This window comes from Eutrema salsugineum, unplaced genomic scaffold, assembly GCF_000478725.1.
Source record: "Eutrema salsugineum unplaced genomic scaffold, Eutsalg1_0 scaffold_11, whole genome shotgun sequence".
Lineage (NCBI taxonomy): Eukaryota > Viridiplantae > Streptophyta > Magnoliopsida > Brassicales > Brassicaceae > Eutrema > Eutrema salsugineum.
The window spans coordinates 2,874,291-2,899,471 of record NW_006256901.1 but is presented as its reverse complement, the minus strand read 5'-3'; the positions used below and the strand labels follow the sequence as shown (position 1 = coordinate 2,899,471).

General features: G+C 35.8%; 4 protein-coding genes and 1 pseudogene across 4 annotated transcripts; 1 reads left to right on the top strand and 4 right to left on the bottom strand.

Annotated features, from left to right (window-relative positions):
• Nucleotides 1-2,277: 2,277 nt before the first annotated feature.
• LOC18025848 (transcription factor MYB7) lies at nucleotides 2,278-3,528 on the bottom strand. Its single transcript, XM_006409343.2, has 2 exons — nucleotides 3,125-3,528; nucleotides 2,278-3,032 (listed from the first exon to the last, which is right to left on the bottom strand). Exons 1-2 carry the CDS (start codon nucleotides 3,385-3,387, stop codon nucleotides 2,435-2,437), a joined length of 861 nt encoding a protein of 286 aa, XP_006409406.1. The 5' UTR covers nucleotides 3,388-3,528; the 3' UTR covers nucleotides 2,278-2,434.
• Nucleotides 3,529-5,005: 1,477 nt separating this feature from the next.
• On the top strand, nucleotides 5,006-7,684 carry LOC112089691 (glutathione S-transferase T3-like). The gene is made up of 4 exons (XM_024160440.1): nucleotides 5,006-5,163; nucleotides 6,361-7,141; nucleotides 7,524-7,542; nucleotides 7,623-7,684. The coding sequence occupies exons 1-4, from the start codon at nucleotides 5,006-5,008 to the stop codon at nucleotides 7,682-7,684; spliced, it is 1,020 nt and encodes a 339-aa protein (XP_024016208.1).
• A 5,674-nt stretch (nucleotides 7,685-13,358) lies between these two features.
• LOC18025847 (L-ascorbate peroxidase 3) lies at nucleotides 13,359-16,369 on the bottom strand. The gene is made up of 9 exons (XM_006409342.2): nucleotides 16,109-16,369; nucleotides 15,804-15,928; nucleotides 15,434-15,483; nucleotides 14,700-14,765; nucleotides 14,560-14,608; nucleotides 14,280-14,362; nucleotides 14,111-14,190; nucleotides 13,895-14,000; nucleotides 13,359-13,735 (listed from the first exon to the last, which is right to left on the bottom strand). The coding sequence occupies exons 1-9, from the start codon at nucleotides 16,219-16,221 to the stop codon at nucleotides 13,541-13,543; spliced, it is 867 nt and encodes a 288-aa protein (XP_006409405.1). The 5' UTR covers nucleotides 16,222-16,369; the 3' UTR covers nucleotides 13,359-13,540.
• Nucleotides 16,370-16,709: 340 nt separating this feature from the next.
• Nucleotides 16,710-19,603, bottom strand: LOC18025846 (annotated as a pseudogene).
• Nucleotides 19,604-21,136: 1,533 nt separating this feature from the next.
• On the bottom strand, nucleotides 21,137-23,472 carry LOC112089690. Its single transcript, XM_024160439.1, has 5 exons — nucleotides 22,366-23,472; nucleotides 21,854-22,269; nucleotides 21,462-21,696; nucleotides 21,316-21,356; nucleotides 21,137-21,230 (listed from the first exon to the last, which is right to left on the bottom strand). Exons 1-5 carry the CDS (start codon nucleotides 23,470-23,472, stop codon nucleotides 21,137-21,139), a joined length of 1,893 nt encoding a protein of 630 aa, XP_024016207.1.
• Nucleotides 23,473-25,181: the final 1,709 nt, after the last annotated feature.

Sequence of the window (25,181 nt, the reverse complement as noted above, 5' to 3'; positions counted from 1 at the left end):
AAAACTCTCCCTTGTTTCTATACAAATCTCTCAAACAATTGAGTTCATATACCTAGTTGACTAGGTTGTGTTTTCCACCAACTTACGTTATGACGGAAATATCTAAATTTGCATATTGTTTAGAATTTAGATATTTCGAATTTGCATGTCTACGTTATTTGTAAATAATGCACATTTCGAATTTTATGTTTCATTGCAATAAATGGACATGCAAGTCTACATTGACATATCCCACAATTCTTATTCATGCAATCTGTTCATGTTATCTAGATTGACGTGTTCAGACATTTTTCTTTTAAGTTTAGACTTTTTTTTTGTCACAAACACACTTCATTTATCAATTAAATAGATACATTTTTGTATCATTAAACCAATAAGCTTAGACAAAAAAAAAGGCTGTATTTATGAGTAAAATGAGAATAAGGACCCAAAAATTAGACTTATACTGTAAATAAGAACCAAACATAATTAAAAAAAAAAAACAATATACGTAATTTATTAATAAGGGAGTCCCAATTATTTTTCCCCTAACGGCTTTTTATTTTACTGAGACGGGCCTCGATGTGCTGTGCTTTAATTCTATGTAACTCATAGCAGATTCGTTTAGTTTGAGGAGGTTTTATGTACCAATTGAAACATTGCAAGTTCGATTATTAACATAAGAATACAATTTAATTAGCTAAAGTCTTTAAAGTAATGAATAGAAAAATGTACCATCCAACAACTTCTATCATCTCATCACTTCCTTGAAAAATATCAAACCTTCTAGAAGCCACTATGGAGAAAGTAAACAAAATAGTATAACTTGAAATCCTGATTTACACAAAAAGTGTCATTTTTTTGTTTGAGATTGTTACTATTTTTTTTATAATTTATGATCTCAAACCAAAATCCAAACTAATCCTTGGAATCGGCAATTCTTTTTTCTTAAATATAATTTTAAATTATATAAAAAATATTTTGTGTCAAATCAGACAAACCTCATGTTAATTGATACAGAGGAGTCTGGTTCTCAGAAGCCACTCCAAAGTACAGATTCATGGCTTGGTTAGCTTTTCGTGATCGGTTAGCCACTGGTGATATGATCAATAACTGGAATGTCAATACAGACTCAAATTGTACTCTATGCAGTGATCAGTTAGAAACGAGGAACCATCTTTTTTTTCTCTTGCCCATTTTCGAAAGAAGTATGGAAAACACTAGTGCATGGTTTATTAACCATCAAATTTTCAAGTGTTTGGGAGGAGGTGGTGGAGCTGATCGTTAAGCCACCAGTAAACCAGATATCAGCTTTCTTCCTTAAGTATGCATTTCAAATGTCTATCCATTCAATTTGGAGGGAACATAACAACAAAAAGCATAGGGAGAAACCATCTACTGTCTACCGTATTGCGAATATTATGGACAATAACATGTGAAATCAACTCTGGTCGATCCAGAAATCAGGAGACATGCAATATGAGGATGGTTTACAAATTTGATTCGCTATAAGATAGACTGTGTTTTAGTGTTTTTAAATTTTTTTTTTAAAAACATTTCAAAAAAGCTGTAAAAAGAATCATTTTTTTCTTTTGAATATAATTTTACAATAGTTGGCAATTCTTACTACTTAACTACTTAAGAGGGTTATTATATCAGGTGGCTAATGTTAAAGTATTATATTACAATGTGGTTAGAGAGACAAGAGTAACAGCGTAACGAGGGTTCACGATGTAAAATAATCAGGTCAACACAGGCAACATAGGTGATCTACTTCCAACATAAGTAAAAAACAAAAATTTAAAGTTTTCACATTTGGACAACATAAGACAACACAAAGTTTTCATAACCTAATAAATTTTTTTTTTTAAGTTCATAACCTACCAAGTACTAGGTGATCTCTAAAATCTGCTCTAAGATCGTTTTTATTTATATATGCTAAGATACTTCGTGGGGGGAAAAAGAAGATATCATAATCTAGTTATGTCTTCCACCTCTGAAACAATCAAGTTAGAGGTAATTAACTCAATGCAAAATCATGAAGATAGACTTAATCCTAAATTGATTCCAAAACCCAATAGAGGTGAAGCAAATTTAAATTTACGCTCTATTTTTCTTTATATTATACAAGTAAATTAACGAATTAAAAAAATCAACAAATTACTGACTCATCTCAAAATTCAAATTCATAATAACCAGTTAACCACCATATAAATTTACGTAGTAACAAAATATACCTACTTTAAGATTGAAATGATATATAATACAAAACCACTGAACCCAGACTCAATTTTAAATGACTAATATAAGATGAGACGATAATATTCTGATCTGCAAATTTTAAGTTTATGTACAAAAGTTGGAGGACAATGAAAGATGAAGAGTAAAAGCAAAATTAAGAGTCAAACATTATCACACGTACAAATTATCCTTTTCTATATAATATATATTTTGTTTATTTCATTTCCAAGCTCCGAAAATCCAAAACCCTTGTCTTCAAACCCAAGAAATCATAACCAATGCTGCTTGTACTACTAATGTCAATCGAAGAATAGCTAATGCTACTGCTATCCTCTGTTTGACATTTTGCAGTATCACTACTACACTGCATGCCGTTTTCTATATAAAAACGGGACGCAGTGTTTGGAGATCTCTGATCATCATCATGATTCAGGTTTTGCCATGGTGGACTGATCCTAAGCTCCAGACTCAAATCTGGGCATATTTCTTCTTTTACTTCCTCAACAACAATTGGGTAGTACTCAAACCTCTCTTCTTTGCAAACTAAGCCATTACTTCGATTCCGTTTTTGGCTTTTATTTTGCTTCTGCTCCTCCGAATTTTTCGTTTTCTCAAACCGAGACACAAAAGAAACATCTTTTACAATTTGGTCCTCTGTTTTCTTCGAATCAGGAATTTTCGCCTCGTTGATCGATCTGTGAGTAGCGGGATCAATCCCTTTGCTCAAAAGCTTCCTCTTTATATGCGTGTTCCAGTAATTCTTGATCTCGTTATCTGTTCTTCCAGGCAATCTCGCTGCAATCAAAGACCATCTGCATTTAAAAATAAAAAAACAGAGCATGAGCTTCGTAAAACAGAGCATAAGCTTGAGAAAACAGAGCATCGTAAAAAAAAAGAGACTCACTTGTTTCCGAGAAGGCTATGAAGCTTGATTATAAGCTCGTCTTCGTCGTGGGTAAAGTTTCCTCTTTTGAGATCAGGCCGGAGATAGTTAATCCACCGGAGACGACAGCTTTTGCCACAACGAAGGAGACCGGCGGCTCTAGGTAAAGATCGCCAACAACCTTCGCCGTGAGACTTGATGTAAGAGACGAGCCTCTCGTCTTCTTCTTTAGTCCAAGCACCTTTGTTCATGTGTTCCTTCTCGCAGCAAGGAGATCTTCCCATGGTTTTTCTTCTTCTGCTCTTGCTTCTGAAGTTAGTTGTGAGGCTTTTATGGAGAGAGGAGAGAGAGAAAGGGAAGAGAGAGAGAAAGGTTGGAGGTGGAAGGTGAGCCTAATTGCTTCTAGAAGAGAGTTGGTAGGACACGTTTGAAGGAGTGGCTGTGTTTGTTTATTATTTTATTTTACATCAAACTATAACTACCACATTCACATTATTCACTATTTTTCTTTTCCTTTTTTCCCTTCGATGTAGATCTCAATCCATTTATTATGATATTAAAAAAAAAAACTTCCAATTCATCAAATCTCAACATGAAACGCTACATAATCATGTGGCCATGTTGGTCCGGTCAGTTCGGACAAGTGTATGATCTTAGTTAAATTCTTACATAATCATGTTAATTGTACAAGTGTATATATGATCTTAATTAAATTTTTACCGTCTCTAACTATATCGTCACTTTTTTACCGTTATCATACAGAAAAAAGAATATTTGACCTATGCCACCAACCAGACTCATATGTACAGACAGAAAATAATGAAAACTTGTCGATACATTGTTGTTAATTAGAGATCTTCATCAGGGTTTTTAAACTCATTTTGTTTTGTGGTCCGGTTTCATAAGCAAAAGAGATTAAAAAATAGTTTTGGGCCAATTTTGGTAAGAAACGTTCTTATAATAGCGGACGAGATCGTCTCGTAAAACGCGTGGCGGTGTATTATTAGCCGTTTTTTTTTTCCAATTTTGTTGAATTATTTTGTGATGGAAAAAATGATGTGTTGGGGGAAACAGAAAAGGGTTTTTCCTATACCATTTCTCTATCGAAGTCGTTGGTGAAGGTGATTGCGAGTGACCTCGTCGAATCCCGGAGATCGTATCGCCAGCTGTTTTTTGCACCTCGGGTCCATCTCTTCCGTCGACTGCATAAGATAATCATTTCTCAACCTGTTTAATTGTTTTTTGTGCTGCGATTTGAGGAAATTAGGGTTAGTCGATTTGGGGAAATTTTCGCATGTATCGTGGGTTCAAATTAGGGTTATTTGTGTATCGGTGTGTGTATGTGGTAGTTGTTTAACATCGATTACAGTCGATTTGTGGGGTTTATGTAAATTGAATTGGGGAAACTAGGGTTCGTCGAATTTGGGGGAAATTTTTCACATCATTGAAACGCATAAACAAAGGGTTTATTCGATCGACTGTGTGTTTAGGTCTTAACAATGATGGAAGCGATAAAAGGGTTTGCTCTGTGTGTTATTCAATTTTGGTTTGAACCCGATTTCTATGTCTTCATTGTAGAAAACGTTTTTCGGTTTGAATCTCTTCACTCTCTCTCTCTGTCATTAGCATCGGTTGATAGTTGTAATGAGTTCCACTCTGTTTTGTTTAATGTTATTGAGAAGTAAGATACATATGTGTATTGACATCGATTTGTGTTCTCAATATGGCTAAGTGTTTATAGTTTGAGTTCACTGTTCTTGTTATCGATTATGTGATCTATTGTTTAGCTTTGTGAGTTCTTTGATTTATGTGATCTTATGTTTTTGTTAAATGATTTGTTAAGTGATTGTTTATGTAACTTTCATCCGAGAATGACTTGTTAAATGACTTTCATCTCAGAGAATGCCTCATTACAGCGAGACATCATCCGAAGGTCCAGAAATAGATATGGGGTGGGCCTACGCGGATGCTACTTACGGGATCCCGGAAAAATGTTTCTGTGGGAAACATATGAAGCTTGAAACATGTACCGGTGGTGCGATGGGATCAGCAGGGCACTTGTCTTGACTGGGTGACTGAGGTAAGGTGTACTTAGAATGTTGTTTTGTTGTTGCTTTAAATTGCTTCGTACATGTTTAACTAGTTTGACTTTAAAATCTACTCCTATGTAGGGCCGTGGTGAGCACAAAAGGCAATGGTGGGATGAAGCTGTTACAGAGCAGTTCTCCATCGTCGAGTTGAGGCTTCAAGAGCAAAGGAGATGCTGTTCAGCGTCGACAGGCGTCATGCTACTAATCCCACCATTGCAGAGTTAAAGAAAGACGTTTGAATGCTTCAAGAAGATGTGTCTATGCTTCAAAAACATGTGGCAATGCTTCAAGAAGATGTGTCTATGCTGAAAGTCCACAATGCTAACCAAGGTGACGCCTTCATGTTGCTTTTCATTTTTGTTGTATTCGCTGCAGTTTCTTATATTTTTAAGTAGGTTGATCTAAGTAAGACAATAACACATGTTGAATGAATGTTGTCTTCATCTAAGCAAGACAAACGTGTTTAACTGTCTTTTTTTTTTCCTAAGTAAGACCAAGGCTTGATTGTAATGTTGAATTATGGATAACTTTTAAACTTAAGGTTCCTGATAAATCGTTTAATGCGTTTTTGTTTATTGCCGATGTATACTTGTTTGTGTTTAATGCTAGATAGCTTTTTGTTAGGTAGAGAAGTTAAAGCTTAGTCGTTGGCTCATTTTGAATGCTCTATGTCTTTGAACACTTATTTTTATTTTTTGTTGAGGTTACCATGGTGGGATAATCGAGATAACAAGTGTAGATGATATTATCACCGAGTCTTTTCATCAAGGTTAGTCTCCTTTGTCCTCTTTGTCTTACTGGAACTAGTTAGTCATTGCTTTGATATGAATGCTTCTTGAACTACTTAGCTGAAATAGTTTGTTTTGATTTAAATGTGTGTGCTTTGTGATCTCTAGTGATCAATGCTTGTTAGGTTAGGGTTAGTAAATGGAACTCTGCTTTATTAAATCATTATTAAAAACTTCTGCAATATAAATAAACTTTCTCTCACTTAAAAACTTCTACAACATTAAACAACATAAAAACTTCTACTACCTCTTTCTTAAACACTACCGAACCTTTGTAAAACTTCAAAACCAAACACATAAAACACTTAACCTCTTCCTAATGGATTTCGGCAATCATTGTGGTCAGACTGAAGGTTAAATTTGTAAACCTTTTAACCAGTCAGATCCCTAACGACGGCTACTCGCACATCATTGATCTTGGATCATCAGAAGTCCCTGTGTTTAGTACACAAACTTCTGATGCTCCAAGTGGAGGAGTGAAGACACCGGCTCAAAGAATAAAGTGGTCACCGAAGGAGGATATCATCCTCATCAATTTGTGGCTGAATACGAGTAAAGACCCGGTGGTTGGGAATGATCAGAAAGATGCAGCCTTCTGGAAGTGCATAAGCTACTACTACAACTCTTCACCGCAGCTTGCCGGTCAGCCAAAAAGGGAAATAGGGCAATGCAAGCAACGTTGGTGTAGGATTAACGATCAAGTCTGCAAGTTTGTGGGATGCTATGAAGCAGCTATGAAAGAGAAGACCAGCGGCCAGAATGAAAATGATGTCATGAAAGCTGCTCATGACATCTTTTTCAATGATCACAGCTTCAAGTTTGGTCTAGAACATGCATGGCAGGAGTTAAGACATGACCAGAAATGGTGCAAAGCCTCTTCTCTCAAAGACAGTGCAAGCTCAAAAAGACAAAAGCTGGATGAAGGCGGTTCGGCTCAGTCATCAAACAATGTGGAGGTAGTAGGCAATGGAGATGATGCTGCAGGGTTGCGACGACCACCGGGTGTGAAAGCAGAAAAAGCAAAAGCCAAGAAGCTAAACAGCGGTAAAGAAGAAGGAAAGGCACTACTTAAGTTTCAGAACTTGTGGAGTATTAGGCAACAAGGTTTGGAGATGAATGCACAGCTTGCTAAGAGTAAGCAACAAGATTTGGAGCTGAAGGTAAAGCTTGCTAAACACAAGACCCTCGACAGTCTCCTAGCAAAGACTGAGCTGCTCTCTGACATCGAAAATGCCCTGAAGAACAAGTTGATTTCTGAGTTGTTGTCTTGATGCCTTTTTAGAACTCTATGAACAGTTAATGTTATGTTGTCTTTTTGGTTTCGTTTGTTTAGCGGTTTATGTTTTACTGTTTTAGTGTTATGTTTGTCTAATGCCTGCTTCAGATTATGCTGCCTAAATGTCTGTTTTACTGATATGTTGGACTATAGACTAAACCCAGATTCTTATGTTGACTAAATATGTGTATGTCATAGATTGATATTTGCTGTGAGAACACAGTGGACTTTGGCTCTGAGAACATCAATATTACATTGATTTGAAGGATCCCTTGGCTACTGAAGGTACGCATATATTCCCTTGGTTTGTGTGTATTTTGTGACTTGTATTATTGGATTTCTATGACTCTTGCTCTCTTTTTCAGGCTTCGAAGAGTGCTTTATGTGGGACAAGGAGTTCTGGGGTCTTCTGTCACGAGAGTTGTAGTCTTGGTTACTTGTGTCACGAGTGTTTGTAGTCTTGGCTATCTGAAGAGGTTCCATACTTTCAACAAAGATGGAACGCTACCGGTCGTTTAGGGCTATCAGCACTACAAAAATGTACAGCAGCAATTCGAATGATGGCGTATGGTTGTGCGGCAGACGCGGTGGACAAATACCTGCGACTAGGTGAGTCTACTGCAATTTTATGCTTGTAAAATTTCAATGGAGGTATAATAGAATTGTTTGGAGATGAATACCTTAGAAGATCCAGACCAGAAGATCTCCAACACCTACTCGATGTTGGAGAGTCACGTGGCTTTCCCAAGACGATAGGAAGCATTGACTGTATGCATTGGGAATGAAAGAATTGTCCTACCGCTTGGAAAGGCCAATATACATGTGGTTCAGGAAAACTGACAATCGTATTAGAAGCTGTGGCATCATACGATCTTTGGGTATGTCACGCATTCTTTGGGCCTCCAGGTACTTTAAATTATATAAACGTCCTTGACCGCTCACCTGTTTTTGATGATATATTACAAGGTCAAGCTCCGAAAGTGAAGTACTCTGTCAACGGTCACGAGTATAAGTTGTCTTATTACCTCACAGATGGTATCTATCTGAAATGGATAACTTTTATATAATTTATCAACCTTTCACAAGGTGACAAAGCAACATTGTTTGCTAAAGTTCAAGAATCCGTCCGAAAAGATGTCGAATGTGCTTTCGGGGTTCTCCAAGCTCGGTTTGATATCATTAAAAATCCAGCACTAATCTGGGATAAGGAAAAAATTGAGAAGATTATGAGGGCATCCATCATATTACACAATATGATTGTAGAAAACGAACGAGGTAATCGCAGTCTGCATGATATATCAAGATTCCAACAACCAGATAGAAGGAGATCGTAACAAGTTGATATGACGTAATCTAGAGATATGCCTACAAATATCAGCAATATGATCGACATTGGTAATGAAGTTCGTGATCACCAATTACATAAACGTTTGAAAGCTGATCTGATGGAGCATATTTTAGAATAAATTTGGTGGCTAAATCACATATCGAATTTGTATGTCTTATATTGATGTTTTATGTTTTCTTGTTCAATAAGTTATATGTCTTAAATTTTTATCGTTTTATGTTTTCTTGTTCAATTAGTTGTATGTCTTAAATTTCAGTATTCTAAAATTATTACCGACTTGTTTAAGTATAATTTTTAATAACATTTGAAAATTTTTTTAAAAAAATAAGTAAAATTAATTATTTTTTAAAAAAATATTATTTATTTTATTCTTAAGAAACACATATAGGAAAACACTAATGGACAGCAAAAAAACATGAGTCTCTTAACTTTTTCTCTCTAAAAAAAAGTACTAAACTATTCCTAAGAAATCCATGTTGTGTAACACTAATAGAAATGTTCTTAGACCATGATTATTGCTGGGTTCTTGTTAAGATGCTCAAGGCTTTAATTTTCAAAATTAAATCAAAAAGGCCCAAGAGAAGAGGGATCGATCCCTATTTGAGCATCACAAGGATCGATTCTAGTTACTAGTGGCACCACAACATTAGTTATCTTTATTTTAATTAAAAAATTATTAATATTTTTCTTTTTTTAAAAAACCTAAAAGAGTAGTTAGCAATAATCATGCAATAATTATGGTTTCTTACAAATATTATTTAATCCAAAAAAAATCTTAAAATAATGTTAAGAAACCCAAAAGGGTAGTTAACAATAATCATGCTCTTAGTTTTAACTTGTAGAATTAATAGAACTTTTATTTAGATAATTTCACATTGTGGTAGACTGTTAGTGTGTGTGATTGGTCATGATGAATTGGTGGATATTAGTTAAAAATTTAAAAGGAGAATCCTACAAGAAGTGGTTGTGATCTGTGAACGCAATGATTCTTAGGATGATAGGTATTGCAAGTTTAGCATACGTTGTGATTATGATTGTAGTGCACAAGGTTATGTATGAAACTCTTTTGTGATCCTATAGGACTAGATGATTTAAACAATTAAACTGCATCTTTTGTTCGGGCTTAAATAATCGTTTCATTGAGTCTATTATGTAATAGTCCATCTCAAGCTCTTGCTGATGAGCTTGGCTAGCTAAGACTTAACTTAGTGACTTTGTGTCTAGGAGCACGAGGAATCGAATCATTTTAGCGTATTTTCGTATTTTTGGTTGTTAACGGTTTTTTTATTTTATTTTAGCCTGGATTGTAGCTTACATGCCTAATAATATCATGGATTTTTTTTTTTTTTTTGTGGTTGGAGTTATAAGATAGAGTTGGTTTGATACTTTGGAGGTTGGACCGTATTGCTGAAAATATTAATGCCTATGACGACAAAGGGCAAATCCGATCAGAACAAAAGTGAAAATGTTTCTTACTAAACGGATTATTGAAAAAACAAAGTTATAAAAGCATATTATTTTTGGAAGAGGTGATAATAGCTTATTGCTCTCCCTTTATTAATTTCAAACATAACATGATAATGCATGGGAAATGAAAAAAAAAGTATATATAGTCCTAGTCAAATTCTTGATCTTCATCTATGACTTAACCAACATGATAGGCTTCAAGCTTGTGATTTGTTTGATTGGTGTTGATATACATACCTTTTCTATTAGTTAATCCTATATTCCAATCCAAAAAAAAAAAAAATATTTGTAAAGTTCACACCCGAGTCAAAATATGTGAACAACATTACACCGTCTAATGATATTGTCAATTAGTGTTTCCACGTGTCAACGCTTTCCACCCTCAAAAATATATAAAACACATACAAAACAGATATATATTGAAAGAAATAAAAGGTTCTAGAATATCAGTGTTGTACCAAACTCATATATCACTATCATCTTGTTGGGACAAAAGCCCTAATGTCCATTCGTGACGCCTTGTGAGGAAATAGTCCAACTTAGTTTTTTTTCTTCATCGTTATTTTATTATCATAATCCCAACACTTCTTTTTCATTTGTCTAAATGATTGATTGATGGTTAAAAAAGTTTGTTAGATACAAAGCTTTTGTTTATTTAATATAATTGGTCATTACCTTGCGTATTTAGATTGCTTGTTCTTATATTGTTTACTTTTTTAATGAAAATTTGTTAGGAAAAGACTTGATTGATAAGCTAAATTAAGTCCCTCGATATTATATATACTCGTCCCTTCGAAACTAGAAGATAAACCTATAGTTTATCATACAAGAACAAGATACGTAACACGTCCGCATTATATTAGAATACAAAACTATTATCAGATTAAAAATGTAAGCTCAAGTTCGTATCTGAAGGTAAAATTTTAGTTAACAATATTTTCTTGTTTTTTCTTGAAATGCGGTGATATTGATTCCAAACAATATAGTAAAACAATGACAAAAGTTGTTCGATGAAACATATTCTTGAACCATATATTGTAAGACCGCGAAAATCCGATTGAAATCACGAATAAAAATAGCAATTTTATAAACTATATGTTGAGGTAAGAGATTAAAACGAGAGTTAGAAAACCGAATGAAACAGACGAAAACACAGAGTCGAAATATAATCTCTTTCTTTAACTCAATAAATCGCCTGTAATGTGTGACGGTTTGTTGCGATTTTTGAATCCTAGGATACAACCGTGATGAGACTATTACGCAACACCCGTAATAGAATCTGCGAACTGAGATTATACTATGCTATAACTCTCGAGACACTTACGATATTAAGACGAGAGGGATTTGCTGTAAAGAATTATTTGCTGGTTGTTTTGTGTATTCGAGAATTCGATGATTTAGAATGAGAGAAGAGGGCGTCTATTTATACTGGAAGGTTCAGCTTGATCCGCAAGGAATAAGCTTTGGCGAAAAAGAATATTCGCGAGATATTCTCTTTTTTCCGCAAGTAAAAGGATTCAGAAATCTTCCAATTATTATCTGGACGCAATCTTTTATTTCTTAAGATTTATCATTTTAATATGCAAAAAATATTTCGTAGGAACTAAGAAGCCCATGACCCACACCCAGCTATATAGAGCCCAAGAGACTTAAGAGCCAACTAAAAAATGCAACGTGCAACGTGCAACCAGCACGGCACCGGCGACGATGACGGCGGCCGTACGTGTTTTTACGTAATGCCCTTTTACTTCCACAATGCTGTTGACCCTTATTGTGAGAAGGTCATATATATACAAGAGATTTTTTCTCCTTGGTGAGCAAGGTGGGACAAATACACTTCCACTAAACTTCCACTTTTAGTTATAGCCAATAGGAACATTTCATTTCCATAGGCTCAAACTCAAATCTCAAATGAATTTATAAGGCTCATTTGCTTATTAAACTTTATTTCTTATTCACACACAAACTCAATATTACAAATCTAAATGCTTATTAATATTGGGTTCCAACCTATATCTCCACATGATAAAGAAAAAACCCTAATTAAGAATACCTTGTACATATATCAATTAGTATATATCCATTAATCTTCGAGAAACCATATATACTTAGGATTTCATAATGTATAGTGTAGGAACTGTAATTTTTTATAAAAAAAAATTACAAGAAAAAACAGGATGATACTGTTGTTTTTAACGAAATTCATTAATTAATTTACGTAAGACTGTATATTTAATATCCGTCCATAAGAAATAAAAATAGTAAAAAGAAAAACGAGTGGTTGGAAATGAGAGAGAGAGGTCATGACTCATGTGACCCGACCTTACCTTACAATGTACAAAGACAGATTGCAACATACACTTCATCCTGAAAGTTGTTCTAACTACCTGTTTTCTAATTATCATATTTTAATTTTTAACCTCGGCTTTTTCTATGTTTAGCGTCTGCATTTACTGTTTATCAAACAAAATTAACAAAACACTGACATTAAAATCTCACTAAAAAAAAAAATACTATGCTAACGTGTGCACATAAACACAAATGTACAAAAATCAAAGAACCCGGAATCGATATATATATTAGCTTATAAATGAATCTCTAAATATTATCCCAAACATTCTAAATAAAAAGAAAACAATTAAGGACATAAAATCCCAAAAAAGTCTAAAGAAGCTTCGTACCTAACAATACCAACCATGTCTAGTCCTCGATAGGGTTCGGTTTCAGGTAAGTCCCACTTGGTGTAAGGTGTGGTGGGTACTTTTTCACCAATTTTATATCAATCAATGCTATAACGTATTAAATTTAAATATCAACGTTACGTAGAGTACGAGGCAACTCTACAACGAAGCGGTATGTAAAACCATGGACCACCAAACTTAACAGAAATTAGTTAATTTAATAACAAACTAAAACCACTAAGACGATCCCGTACTAAACCGAACTATACCAAACCAAAGTGGATTATAACAGATCAATATGTTTTTACTCGACCTAGGGCGAGGAGTTTAGAATCCAAATAAACCGAACTGGTCCAAATTGGAAATAAAAAGTTCAGTCTAAAAACTGGGAAAAATCGTTTTAGAATTCCAAGAAACCAAAAATTAACTAGAACCAATAACCCGAAAAAAATCCAAACCAAAACATAGTTTTAAAAATTGAAGATATATCCGGTTAAGACCTCAACTCTTACGATACCAATATTACCAATCCCTTAGTAGAATTGGTTTCACGATGCTTCAGGGTGGAAAACTTGAACCAAAACCTGAACGGAACATCCTTGACCAATACAAACCGAACCAAACTAATACCACTAATAATGCCGACTGTTGGATCAATGTGTTAAACTGTTGCAGAAATATAAGAATCTAGGAGTTCATATTATCTCGATAAATGCATCATGCATGCTTACAAAAACCAGAGATAGGAAGGGGATTCGTTTATAGGTTTTACTTCTTTCTAATTCATTTACTTCATCTTCCTGCGAATTTCATAGAAGTAGCCAAAGGCCACAACAGCAGCAGCGACCGCGACTCCGACTGCACTATGTGCGAGCACGGTGCTATCTGTTATTGCCTTAGCGATGGAAGACGTCGGTGTGAACCCGAGCTCTGAAAGTTTCTTGTGTGACTCCGCATAGTCTCTGAAGAATGCATCTTCGTCCTGTTGGTACAAAACATTAGAAACAAAATGGTTAAACAAAAGAAGAAGCCAAGATGACACTTTACAACATAATCTTGGCCAGTCTATATGAAACTCGATCGGTTTGCAGGTCTAGAGTAATAATTCACTCGGATATTTGGATCACAATGAAGACAATACCTTTGCATAAAGCTCAACGTAGTGACGGAACTCTGGGACTTCCAACAAAGTCTTGTCTGTCGAAAGTTTCAGCAAGCCCTCGGATTCTTCTTCCTTCAGTAATTCCCTTTTACCAACAGTGATCAAAGTCCAGTAATCAGTGAGAAGTGAGAACAACTATTTGTAGTCCTCAACAACAAAAAAAAAAAAACTGTCCATGACTTAAGATGATCTTACACAAAGTATGAGTTATCAAACTTGAGAGGATCTTGAGTCCATGGTCCATCGAAACCTGATCTCTCTGGATGAGCCCTTCCCTAAACATCAGAATTTTATTAAGACCCCAACACAGCTATGTTTATTTAATACTAAACGACAAATGTGAATTGTGAAACAAAGAATTTACCAGAGTATGAGCCCCTGAGAGTGCCACAATATCTTTATCAGACAGTCCCATTCGGTAGAAAACATCTTTAAGATGTTTGAAACCTAAATGCAAAATTAGCAGACATAACTTCAAACACTCATAGTGGAAAGAATATACTGTACATGGGGCAACACCAAGTACTATATGCGATCATCTTCCATTATTTATTTGCTCCTCAGATACTAAGTACATTAGGGGTCTTTCATTTAAGTAATTCACTTTGGTGTTTGTAATAATTGGGAAAAAAAAATCATCCTACCTTGATTAGCATCAGGAAGTCTTCCTTCGTCGGTGCAGTCATTACAATCCTATAAGAGAGAAACATACAAGTAATATAGTTAAATTGTATTTGGCGGTAAACTGTAATACCATTCATCTTAGTAGCTGAGAAAATATTACTTTTCTTCCAGGAACAAAACTGATGTCAGGTCCACCAGTAACTTCAACCGCTACCACGCCAGCAAGCTGAAAATATGACAGAATCAATTTCGAGCGAAAATGTAAGGTCTGTAAATTCCAGGATAGAATAGCATTGATGAGTGAATAGTTAAAGGCAAACAACAGAAATGTTTACATGCCTTATTGACAATGCTATATTCAGGATTCTTTTCACAAATTCACAGTCAAAGATAAAGTGGCACTTTTTTCATTTGTGGTCCTTGGTGAAGTGTATTTCCATGCAGGCTACCACGGAAATGGTTTTGACTGTTTTTGTTAAGCTTCCTCGATAATTGAGACACCATCAATATACTTTACTTAAAAGAACAATTGTGAAAGCAAGAGACCAGAAAACTATTACTGTTCATGTGTGTGAGTGTGAAAATTCTTCAAATTGCAAATATGCCAAAGATATTAACCACAAAGCACAATTGTCAATTTCCTGTTTCTATACCCTGAGGACAACAATCATACAACGATCAGCCAAATAGATCTAAAAACACTTTTGATGAGTTTATGATTAACAACTTGTAAAAAGTCACAGGACAATCCGAAGAAAGAGCACAAAAAAACAAGATGGGAAATTATAGAGCCAACACAACTGGACAAAACGAGCCTTTGTTTTATTGTCTTAAAATCCAGTAGGAACCTTTATGTTATCATAAAACTTCAAGTCAAAATTCGTTTAAGTTTACCTGGTATAGGTCCGCATAACTGATCTTGGGAAGTTTAGATTTCACGTCCTCTGAAATATCAAAGAATCAACATCAAATTCCAAAAGAAAAAGTAAGACTGTTCTTGAAAATTTCATTCGTAACTCATAAGACACCATAATACAAGCACATGAATACAAGGCAAAGGTCTCTAAAACTGATAAGCATATAAGACACACACTAACAGGTTTAACATGTAAACTTCTCATAAATCCTCAGGACTACTAATAGAAGTATAGAACGATCTCATTACAAGTAAATCTGTATAATCCAGGTCAAACCATAGCCAACACATAATCATCTAAAGGTCACTGTATCTAAACTCCATAAAGAAGCGAAAGGAGAAACGTACCACAGAGATCGAGAGCGATTTTCAAACCACTATTAGCACCATGACTGTACTCCGTTTCGTTCCTAATCGATCCATTAGGTCCACCGGTCTTCGATTTGGCGTCGTAGGTTCCAGCATCATGCCACCTTTCACAAACCAGAGAAGACGACAACAAGTGAACCAAAGCAAAGAACCAGAAATCGCACATGAAAGCAAACAAAATTCCAAAGCAGCGCGAGATTCCTCAAATTTCCCAGGAAAAGAGACCTCATAGCACTCAATACGAGGGAATCGCCAAAAAGAAAACGACAGAAATGAAAACTTACGCCAATCGGAGCATGATCGGAGCGCAATTCTTCTTAGCGATGAGCGAACGAAGCTCACGGCGAGCCTTTTCGACCTCCTTAAGGTACTCCGCGTCAACTACGAGTGCCGCCATTGTTACTCTGAGTTTTGAGAGAGCGTGTGGGAGAGAGCGTGTGGGAGAGAGCGTGTGGGAGAGAGAGAGAGAGAGAGAGAGAGAGAGAGAGAGAGAGAGAGAGAGAGAGAGAGAGAGAGCGATATATAAGAGAATTTGGTGAAGGAAGAAGCGAAATTCTTGTTTTTTAGTTTTTCGTTGAAGTTTGGGCCAAAGAGATAAACCACCCAATGGGAAAATGCGATAAAAAGGAACAGATGGATCGGTGTCAGTGATCTTCTGTTCTCGGCAGTATGCTAACCTCTGGTGGACCTCATTACGTTGACTAAAGATTATTTTAGGCGTTAGAACTGCATGTCGCTTTTCTGTCATATAAACGAAGCGCGGTTTAATATATGATTTAAGAAATGGCACGCATGTTTGTTTTTGAAAAACAACTTGTTTTCAAACCATAGAAGATTCCGTTTTACATTGGTCATGCTATTTTCCTAAAACCGAAAAAACCTCAGCTGAACCAATCCAAAACCACTGAAAATTCCAACCGTTGGATCAATGTGTTATCTTCTAACAGAATATACAAATCTAGAGTTCATACTAGATCAACAAAATCTTCACCATCATATCCAAAGAGATCGGAAGAGGAAGCGTTTCTTTCAGAGAAGTAGCTACAAGCCACCAAAGCAGCAGCGACTGCGACTCCGAGCTTTGTAAGTTTAAGTTTCAGAGTTATCTTGTAAGATGGAAGTTCTAGTCCCAGAGATATGGACAGCTTGGTGCTCTCTGTTGTCTCCTTGGTGACTGAAGAAGTTGGTGTGAACCCGAGCTCTGAGAGTTTCTTGTGTGACTCCGCATAGTCTCTGAAGAAAGCATCTTCTTCCTGTTTGGGACGAAATTGGAAACTTATACAGTTGTTAACAAGAGCAAATCAAGATGCTACTTGCAACACAATCTTGGCTTGTCATTATAAAACTCGTTTTGCAGCTCCAGGATTGATAATTGAATCAGATCTTTGGATCAGAATAAAGGCAGGCTCTCATAATTTTCACCTTTGCGTAAAGCTCAGCGTAATGACGAAACTCCGGGACCTCCAACAAAGTCTTGTCGTTAGAAAGTTTCAGCAATATCTCTGATTCTTCTTCTTTCAGCAATTTCCTGGTACCAGCAGCGATATTGGATGTAAACAATTCAGTAGTCAGAAGTAATATTTGTCGTCCCAATACCAAAAAAAAAAAACAAGTGTCCACGAATTTAGAGGATCTTACACAAAGTATGAGTTATCGAACTTAAGAGGGTCTTGAGTGACTTGAGTCCATGGTCCATCAAAACCTGATCTCTCTGGATGAGCCCTTCCCTAAACATCGGAATCTAATTAAACAAAACCAATATACAACTTATTTATCAAATACCAAATGAAAAATGTGGAATGACGAAACAAAGAATTTACCAGAGTATGAGCCCCTGAGAGTGCCACGATATCTTTATCAGACAGTCCCATACGGTAGAAGACATCTTTAAGATGTTTGAAACCTAGGTGCAAAATTAGAGACATAACTTTGATCACTCACTGAGAAAAGATATACATTCAAATAGATGATTATATTATACATTGGGGAAACACCTAGATGATCATCTTCCATTCTATCTTTGCCACTCAGATACAAACGTCAGGTATTTAATTTTCAGTAAAATACTTAGGAGTTTGTGATTATTTGAAAACAAAACTTTCATCCTACCTTGATTAGCATCAGGAAGTCTTCCTTCGTCGGTGCAGGCATTTGAATCCTATAAGTGAGAAACATACAGCTTATATTGTTAAATTGCATTTGGCGGTAAGCTGTAATACTATTCATCTTAGTGGCTGAGAGAATATTACTTTTCTTCCAGGAATAAAGCTGATGTCAGGTCCACCAGTAACTTCAACCGCTACCACACCCGCAAGCTGAAAAATGACAGAAGCAACTTCGAGTGAAATGTAAGGTCCATTAAGTCCAGGGCTAAATAGAATAATTTGATGAGTGAAATAGTTGAGTGCCACTAGTAGAAATTATTACGCAACCTTATTGACACAGCTAAATGCAGGATTTGTTTACTATAGTCAAAGATCAAGTGGCACTTTTTTTTTTGTTAAGCTTCCTCCATAACTGTGACTCTATCTATATACTTTACTTGAAAGAACAATTGTGAAAGCCAGAGAATACAAAAAAGACTATTATTGTTCATGTGAGTGAGTGTGAAGATTCTTCAAATTGCAAATAAGCCAAACATTTCAACAACAAAACTTATTTATCCTGAGCCTGCGGACAGCAATCATACAAGTACAGCTCAAAAAAATATCTAACAACGCTTTTGATAGTTTATGAGACACAACAAGTTAAAAGTCACAGGACAATCAGAAGAAAGAGCACAAAAAAATAAGGTGCGAAATGATACTATAAGAAGCATTTGTTTACAGTCTTAAATCCAGTAGGAACATTTATGCAAACATAAAACTTCAAGCAAAATTCGTTTTAGTTTACCTGGTATAGGTCCGCATAGCTGATCTTGGGAAATTTAGTTTTCACGTCCTCTGAAAAAATTAAAGAATCAACATCAAAATCCACATAAGCCGATTATGAAACTTTTGTTCCCAAGTCATAAGACAACATGATACACCACATGAGAACAAAGGGAAAGGTTTCTGAAACTGATAAGCATATAAGGCACACACTAACAGATTTAACATGTGAAACTTCTCATAAATCCTCAGGACTACTGAAAAGAACGATCCGGGAGAAACATAGGCAACACAAAATCCTATTAAGGTCAATGTTTCAAACGATAACGTATATTTAGAAAGATTTCGAAATCGATATTATATAGGGTTCCAAATGAGGAAATTCTCGTCTCCTATAAACAGTTTAGTGCAAACAAAGACTGCATAGACAAGCTAGGAAACGAAATCCCTAAATCGATTTTCCACTCGAATCTTCAAATCCGCAGAGAATGGAAAAAAGAAAAACGCACCACAGAGATCGAGAGCAACTTTCAAACCATTATTGGCACCATGAGTGTACTCTTCTAGTCTTCTTCGTTCCTAATCGAGCCAATAGGTCTACCGGTGTTCGATTTGGCATCGTAGGTTCCAGCATCATGCCACCTTAACAAACCAGAGAAGACAAACATGAGATCGCAAATGCAGTAAGCAATATTCCAAAATAGCGCGAGATTTTCTCAAATTTCCACAGGAAATAAACCTCGTCGCGCTCAGCACCAGGGAATCGCGAAATAAGACGACAGAAATGGAAACTTACGATAATCGGAGCATGATCGGAGCGCAATTCTTCTGAGCGATAACAGCACGGAGTTCACGGCGAGCTTTATCGATCTGCTTAAGGTACTCCGCGCCAACGACGAGTGACACCATTGTTACTCTTGAGTCTTGAGTCTGAGAGAGAGTGTGTGTGGGAGAGAGAAAAGAATTAGTGTAACAAACCTCATTTGGACGGTAAACAGTCTATTTTCTCCGCTTACTATTGTATAATACACAATCCACCCACACTTTAAGGGTCTGTCTATTTGCCCCAAAACGAAAGTTAAAACTCTGGTTCCCTCTCGAGAGCTATGTCCCCCTAAATCCAAAATTTGATGGTTTGACATCGGTTCTTGACTTAAATCATAAACCAAATGTGTTTCACTCAAAATAAACCAAAAAACAAAACCGAATCTAACCCTAGATTTGACCCGTTCTCCGACCCGTTTCTCAGTTAAAATCCGTTTTAAACCCAAAAAAATCCCCAAATTCGAGTAGAACCCTAAAACTCAATATTTAAAAGCGAAACCTGCGAATTCAAAATTGAAACTTGAGAACGATGAGCAATGAATCCAACGCATCAAGTGGAGCATGAACTGGTGGCCGAGATCGAGGAAGAGTCATGGAAGTTCCGAGAAGATGTTGGTGCATGGAAAAAATAGCCAAAGGATATCCCGATCGGATTCGAATCCATACCGGCGATATTATAGGTGTGCTTTAGCTATTGCAAAGAAGGTAAGCTGGTTAACATATCAATTGTCATTGTTATGTTCACAATTGGCATTTTTCTGTAGCTTTCAAATTTGTGATTCAAATTTTTGTAGCTTTCAAATGATAATTATGTGTTTAAGTGGGTTGATGAGGTTCTGTTTAATGAGATAGAGGCATTTAGTTATCGAGCATAAAGACTTGAACATCAGATGAAAGAGCTTTCAAAATCACGTTTGGAGCTTGAGAAAATGGTGTATGAAACGATGAAAATGAAGCTACAGAAAGAGATATTTGAAAGACTAGAAGAAATCATAGATGAAACTGAATCCAAGATGAAAAAAATGATGGTGCTTGCGGTCTTTGGGTGTGTGGCCATTGTCGGAATCAGTATGCTTTTAGGTTGAATCTCATATGGTTGTGATTGTGTGTTTGTTGTTGTTTGTTTTTCTTAGTGTCTTTGTCGACATTGATGGTCTTTTTTTTGGCAGATTCAGTACGCTTTAGGTTGAGTCTCATTTGGTTGTTTGTTGTTGCTTAGTGTCTTTGTCGACATTGTTGCTTGTTTTTTCATATCTTTATCAACATTTGGTATTGAAATACAAGCGCTATTAACCATTACAAGAGAGCAACTTTAAAATGTGCCTATAGCTTTACCAAGCAATTTATGCAACATAACATTGATCCAAACAGGTTCCAAAATGATAAAAAAAAACAGATAATCTTAGAACATAACATTGATCCAAATGATTCAAAGCCGGTTCCAAACTAGTCATAAATAGTCAGCCGAGAATATAAATTGGTTCAAACAATCCAAAAACAGACAAGCCGAGAATATAAGACACCTGATTTGTCTTGCACCAAAAACCCAAGACACCTAAATGTTCTTAAACATAAATAACCCAAAACAAGCTTCTACCACCAATCTTCTTCTACTCTTCAATCACCTTGCTGTGTCAGAATCCCTTGTGAAGACTCAATCTGCAAAGTCTGAACCGGAGTAGAGTCAGTCTGCGAAGACTCCTTGAAATCCCTGTAAAACCAAAATAAAAAACAAAACATACATAAGCTGATTACATTAATCACATAACCTTAACAAACAAACATAAACCACAAACCTTTTTATTTTTCTTATAATGCCACCTTGAACTATGGTTAGCTGTGCCACAAATCCCACAATGCATCACTCTCTTCAAAACTTTTGGTGCCTTTTTCACTGGAGATTATTTTTTCTTTTCTTCCTTTCCTTATTCTTCTTACTAACCTTCATGGTTTCTCCTTTCTTTCGACGAGGTGATTCAGGCCTTGGAGGTTGATGCACCGATGGTTCTTCTACTGCAGGCCAAAATCTTGCACCTCTCATTGGTGTTATCCCTTCCTGGTAAGTCCTTCTCCACAGGGCTGTCCTAAACCAGTGACATACATAATCCTCTGCCTGCAGCTTCTTGTTGATAATGACAGCATATGCATGCTCACAAGGAATACCTATGATCTCCCACCTTTTACAGGTACAAGTCCTCTCAAACAACTTGATATGGTATGAACAGCCACTGATCCTAACATCAAATGTTGAATTTGTAGATATGTAGACCGCACAATTTTTAGCTTTCTCATGCTCAAGTGCGAGATAGTCGATCACATATGGAGTGCACACACTTTGCCAATCCAATGCTTTGTAACTCCGTTTTGCAATTCTTACCATCGCCATCCTTGCAATTGTCTCTAGCATCGGAACTAGTGGCTTTGTCTCTGGCTTTGACTATAGAAAAATTCCATGACTCGGTGGAATTGTTCTCCACATCTTTACAGAAATTGCCAATCTTGTGGAAGGCTCTACACCAAGTTTTTGGTTTTGTCTTCATCAAATTCGCATGCACAGCTGAGTCGAAGCAGAAGATTTTGTCCAGATTCTCTTCATACTCTGTTGTATTGTAGCTCAATGCCAAACGCCATATCAACTTCTTCATCTCCGGATTTTTTCCATGTAATGCTCTCATGTTGGCATATATGTGTCTCACACATTTCCTATGCTTAATCTGAGGGAGCTCTTGATCAACAGCTGCAATAAGTCCCTAAAAAAATAAACACTCAAACAAAATTAGTGGAATGTATCAACATACAAGCAAAAAAACAATCAAACCATTAAAAAAACATGCAAACACACTTACTCTATGCCTATCAGACATCATAATGTATCCATCTCCATTTTTCAAATCCAAATCAATCTTAAGTTTCTTCACAAACCACAGCCAATTATCCTTTGTTTCAGCTGGTACAAACGCCCATGCTATTGGATAAATATCATTATCCCCATCTCGACCCATAGCAACCAATAACTGACCCTTCATCTTTGCTCTCAATTGGCATCCATCAAGACCTATAATCGGCTTACAAGTGTCCTTCCATGATCTTCTTATCACATCAAAACAGACATAGAATCTGTTGAATACATCTAAGCCTTGATCGTTGGGAATGCATTCTAGAGCCACCGTTGATCCTATATTTGCGTCAACTATCTCACGGCAGTAACCACGAAGCCTAGCAAACTGCTCATCATACTCTCTTTGGATCCATCTCAGAGCTTTGTTCCTAGCCGATTGACACTGATTACTTGTCACATTTATCCTCCATTTTTCCAAAATCAACTGTTCAATCTTCATTGGCATATAGTATTTTGGTTCTTCCCGGATTTTGTCAAGAAACAGATGAGCAATCACCGGACCCTTTAGCATCTCACAAGCGCCATTAGGAACACAGCTATGAGCTTGTTCAAAACTCTTAACCTGCCACTTAACTGTCTTTCCCGTAGTTGAGCAATAGATCCTCCAAGCACAATTATCACCATTTTCAGACTTACCTCGACATATGTAGGTCAGTTTAGTTTTGTCATACCTCCACTGTCTGATGTTTCTGCCGATCCTGAGAGCATAATCAAGCACAGCCTCTTTAAACGCCACTTCATTGAAGAACACTTGTCCTTCAAACAAGTTTCCTAACCCTCTGTCGAAGTCGCCTTTTTGAGAACCACCTCGTCGAGCACCAGGATGATTAGGAACAGCAATTGTGCGTTGAGTTCCAGCTTCGTCGTCGTCCGTTTCAGGGTACACATTGTGGAGCACAGGATCTTCATCAGCAAGCTCCATCAATGCTTTCTCGATGTTGTAATCATCTCGTTGCCGTCGATCTTCTCCATCAGAATCCTCCTCTCGTCGATCATCTCCAAACGCATCCTCCTCTTGAAATTCTGAAACCTCTCTCCACTCCAATGACTCCATTATCGAAATTCAGTCACCTCTGCAGCTATGGTTTCTCAATTTTGGGGATTTCTGTTTCTGGGTTTCATTTTTTTTTAGGGTTCGAACAGAATTGGGGATGAACTGTAATCGGGTATCTAATTCGGGTTTAGCGTTTTGGGTGGGTTTTAGTTTTGATTTTACGGGTCATAATCGAGTTTAGAAGGGTTTATTTGGGTTAATGCTGGTTAACAAATAAATGGTCTGCAGTAAACCAACTTAAAACGTGGTATGTGTGAAAATTGGTTTCGAATTTTGAATTTAGGGGGACATAGCTCTCGAACTTCAGTCGCAGGGGGAACTAGAGTTTTAACTTTCGTTTTGGGGGCAAATAGACAGAAGCTTAAAGTCTGGGTGAATTGTGTATTATACGATAGTTAAGGGGAGGGGGGGGGAATAGACCGTTTTCCCCATTTAGACTATAAAGGGTATTAATTTGATTCAGAGTCAAGCATCAACTTTTTTCTTGGCTGTTCAAAACGGCACGCGGTTAGATATAAAATTTAAAACGGCACGCGGTTAAATTTATGATTTATGTTTTTCACTATATACAGAGTACAATGAAAAGTAAACCATTAAAAATGTATCAATCTTGACTAAAGAAAAAAGAAATGTGTCAATAAATATCATGTTTAATTGACGTACGAGTTAATTCAGATTAATTTTATTATCCCTTTTAAATAGCAATAAGTCACATCATTCATATTTATTAATAATAATAATATGAAAACCTATGAATGAATCATTGAATAGTTGTGTTTTTCTATTGTACATTTTCATGTATAATTGTTAATTTATTCAAATATTACAATTCCACGGTTGTATCTTTTCGTTCTACTTTATTAATTGTATCATTCCGTACATAACCGCTGATTATTGATGAAAATCTATGAATGAATCATTGAACCATTGTGTATTTCTATTGTATATTTTCATGTATAACTGTTAATTTATTCAAAAGTTACAATGCTACAGTTGTGTCTTTTCGTTTTACTTTATTAATTGTATCATTTTGTACATAACCACTGATTATTAATAAAAACCCATGAATGAACCATTGAACCATTGTATCTTTCTATTGTACATTTTCATGTATAACTGCTAATTTAGTCAAATGTTACAATTTTACGGTTATGTCTTTCCATTTTACTTTATTAATTGTACTATTTTGTACATAACCTCTGATTATTAACAATTGTTTCTCTTAAAATTTATGTCTTTCCAAGATTGTATATATTTTGTTTCAATCTTTCTAATTTATTTTATTGACCATTTTATTTTATAATGCTCCAAATTTTGATCCAAATTTTGTTTTTCTTTCGAATAATATGATGACCTAAATGGATACAAAATGTGTCTTACAAAATTTGTGCATAGTTCGATACTTCGATCTGTTTACTGTATGAAGAACTTCTTTACATAGTGTAAAAAATATGTGTTTATAAAAATTAGTATTTTTGAACTTTCAAATAGATAAAATAAAGATAAAATACAAAATTTTGAAAATAGGAATTTTTACAATAGAACTCTTATGAAAAAATAATTGTAAATGAATTGTTAGTTGCCAAAAATCTAGGTGACTAATTGTAAATGAAATAACATATTATATTGTAAAATTAAATTTATGTATCGATTAGACATCTTACAATATTAAAATCCGAATGAATATGGTTGTTTCAATTGGATTGATT

Bases quoted from the DNA above. Each gene is read 5' to 3' on its own strand.
- LOC18025848 (XM_006409343.2), bottom strand. From the start codon at position 3,387: ATGGGAAGATCTCCTTGCTGCGAGAAGGAACACATGAACAAAGGTGCT. The intron at 3,033-3,124 runs GTGAGTCTCTTT...TTTTAAATGCAG, and splicing joins CATAGCCTTCTCGGAAACAA to ATGGTCTTTGATTGCAGCGA.
- LOC112089691 (XM_024160440.1), top strand. From the start codon at position 5,006: ATGCCTCATTACAGCGAGACATCATCCGAAGGTCCAGAAATAGATATG. The intron at 5,164-6,360 runs GTCTTGACTGGG...CCTTTTAACCAG, and splicing joins ATGGGATCAGCAGGGCACTT to TCAGATCCCTAACGACGGCT.
- LOC18025847 (XM_006409342.2), bottom strand. From the start codon at position 16,221: ATGGCGGCACTCGTAGTTGACGCGGAGTACCTTAAGGAGGTCGAAAAG. The intron at 15,929-16,108 runs GTAAGTTTTCAT...GGTTTGTGAAAG, and splicing joins CCGATCATGCTCCGATTGGC to GTGGCATGATGCTGGAACCT. The intron at 13,736-13,894 runs GTATTGTCTTCA...TTGTACCAACAG, and splicing joins ACGTTGAGCTTTATGCAAAG to GACGAAGATGCATTCTTCAG.
- LOC112089690 (XM_024160439.1), bottom strand. From the start codon at position 23,472: ATGGAGTCATTGGAGTGGAGAGAGGTTTCAGAATTTCAAGAGGAGGAT. The intron at 22,270-22,365 runs GTAAGTGTGTTT...TTATTTTTTTAG, and splicing joins TGATGTCTGATAGGCATAGA to GGACTTATTGCAGCTGTTGA. The intron at 21,697-21,853 runs GTGTGTGCACTC...TACCTGTAAAAG, and splicing joins CAAAGCATTGGATTGGCAAA to GTGGGAGATCATAGGTATTC.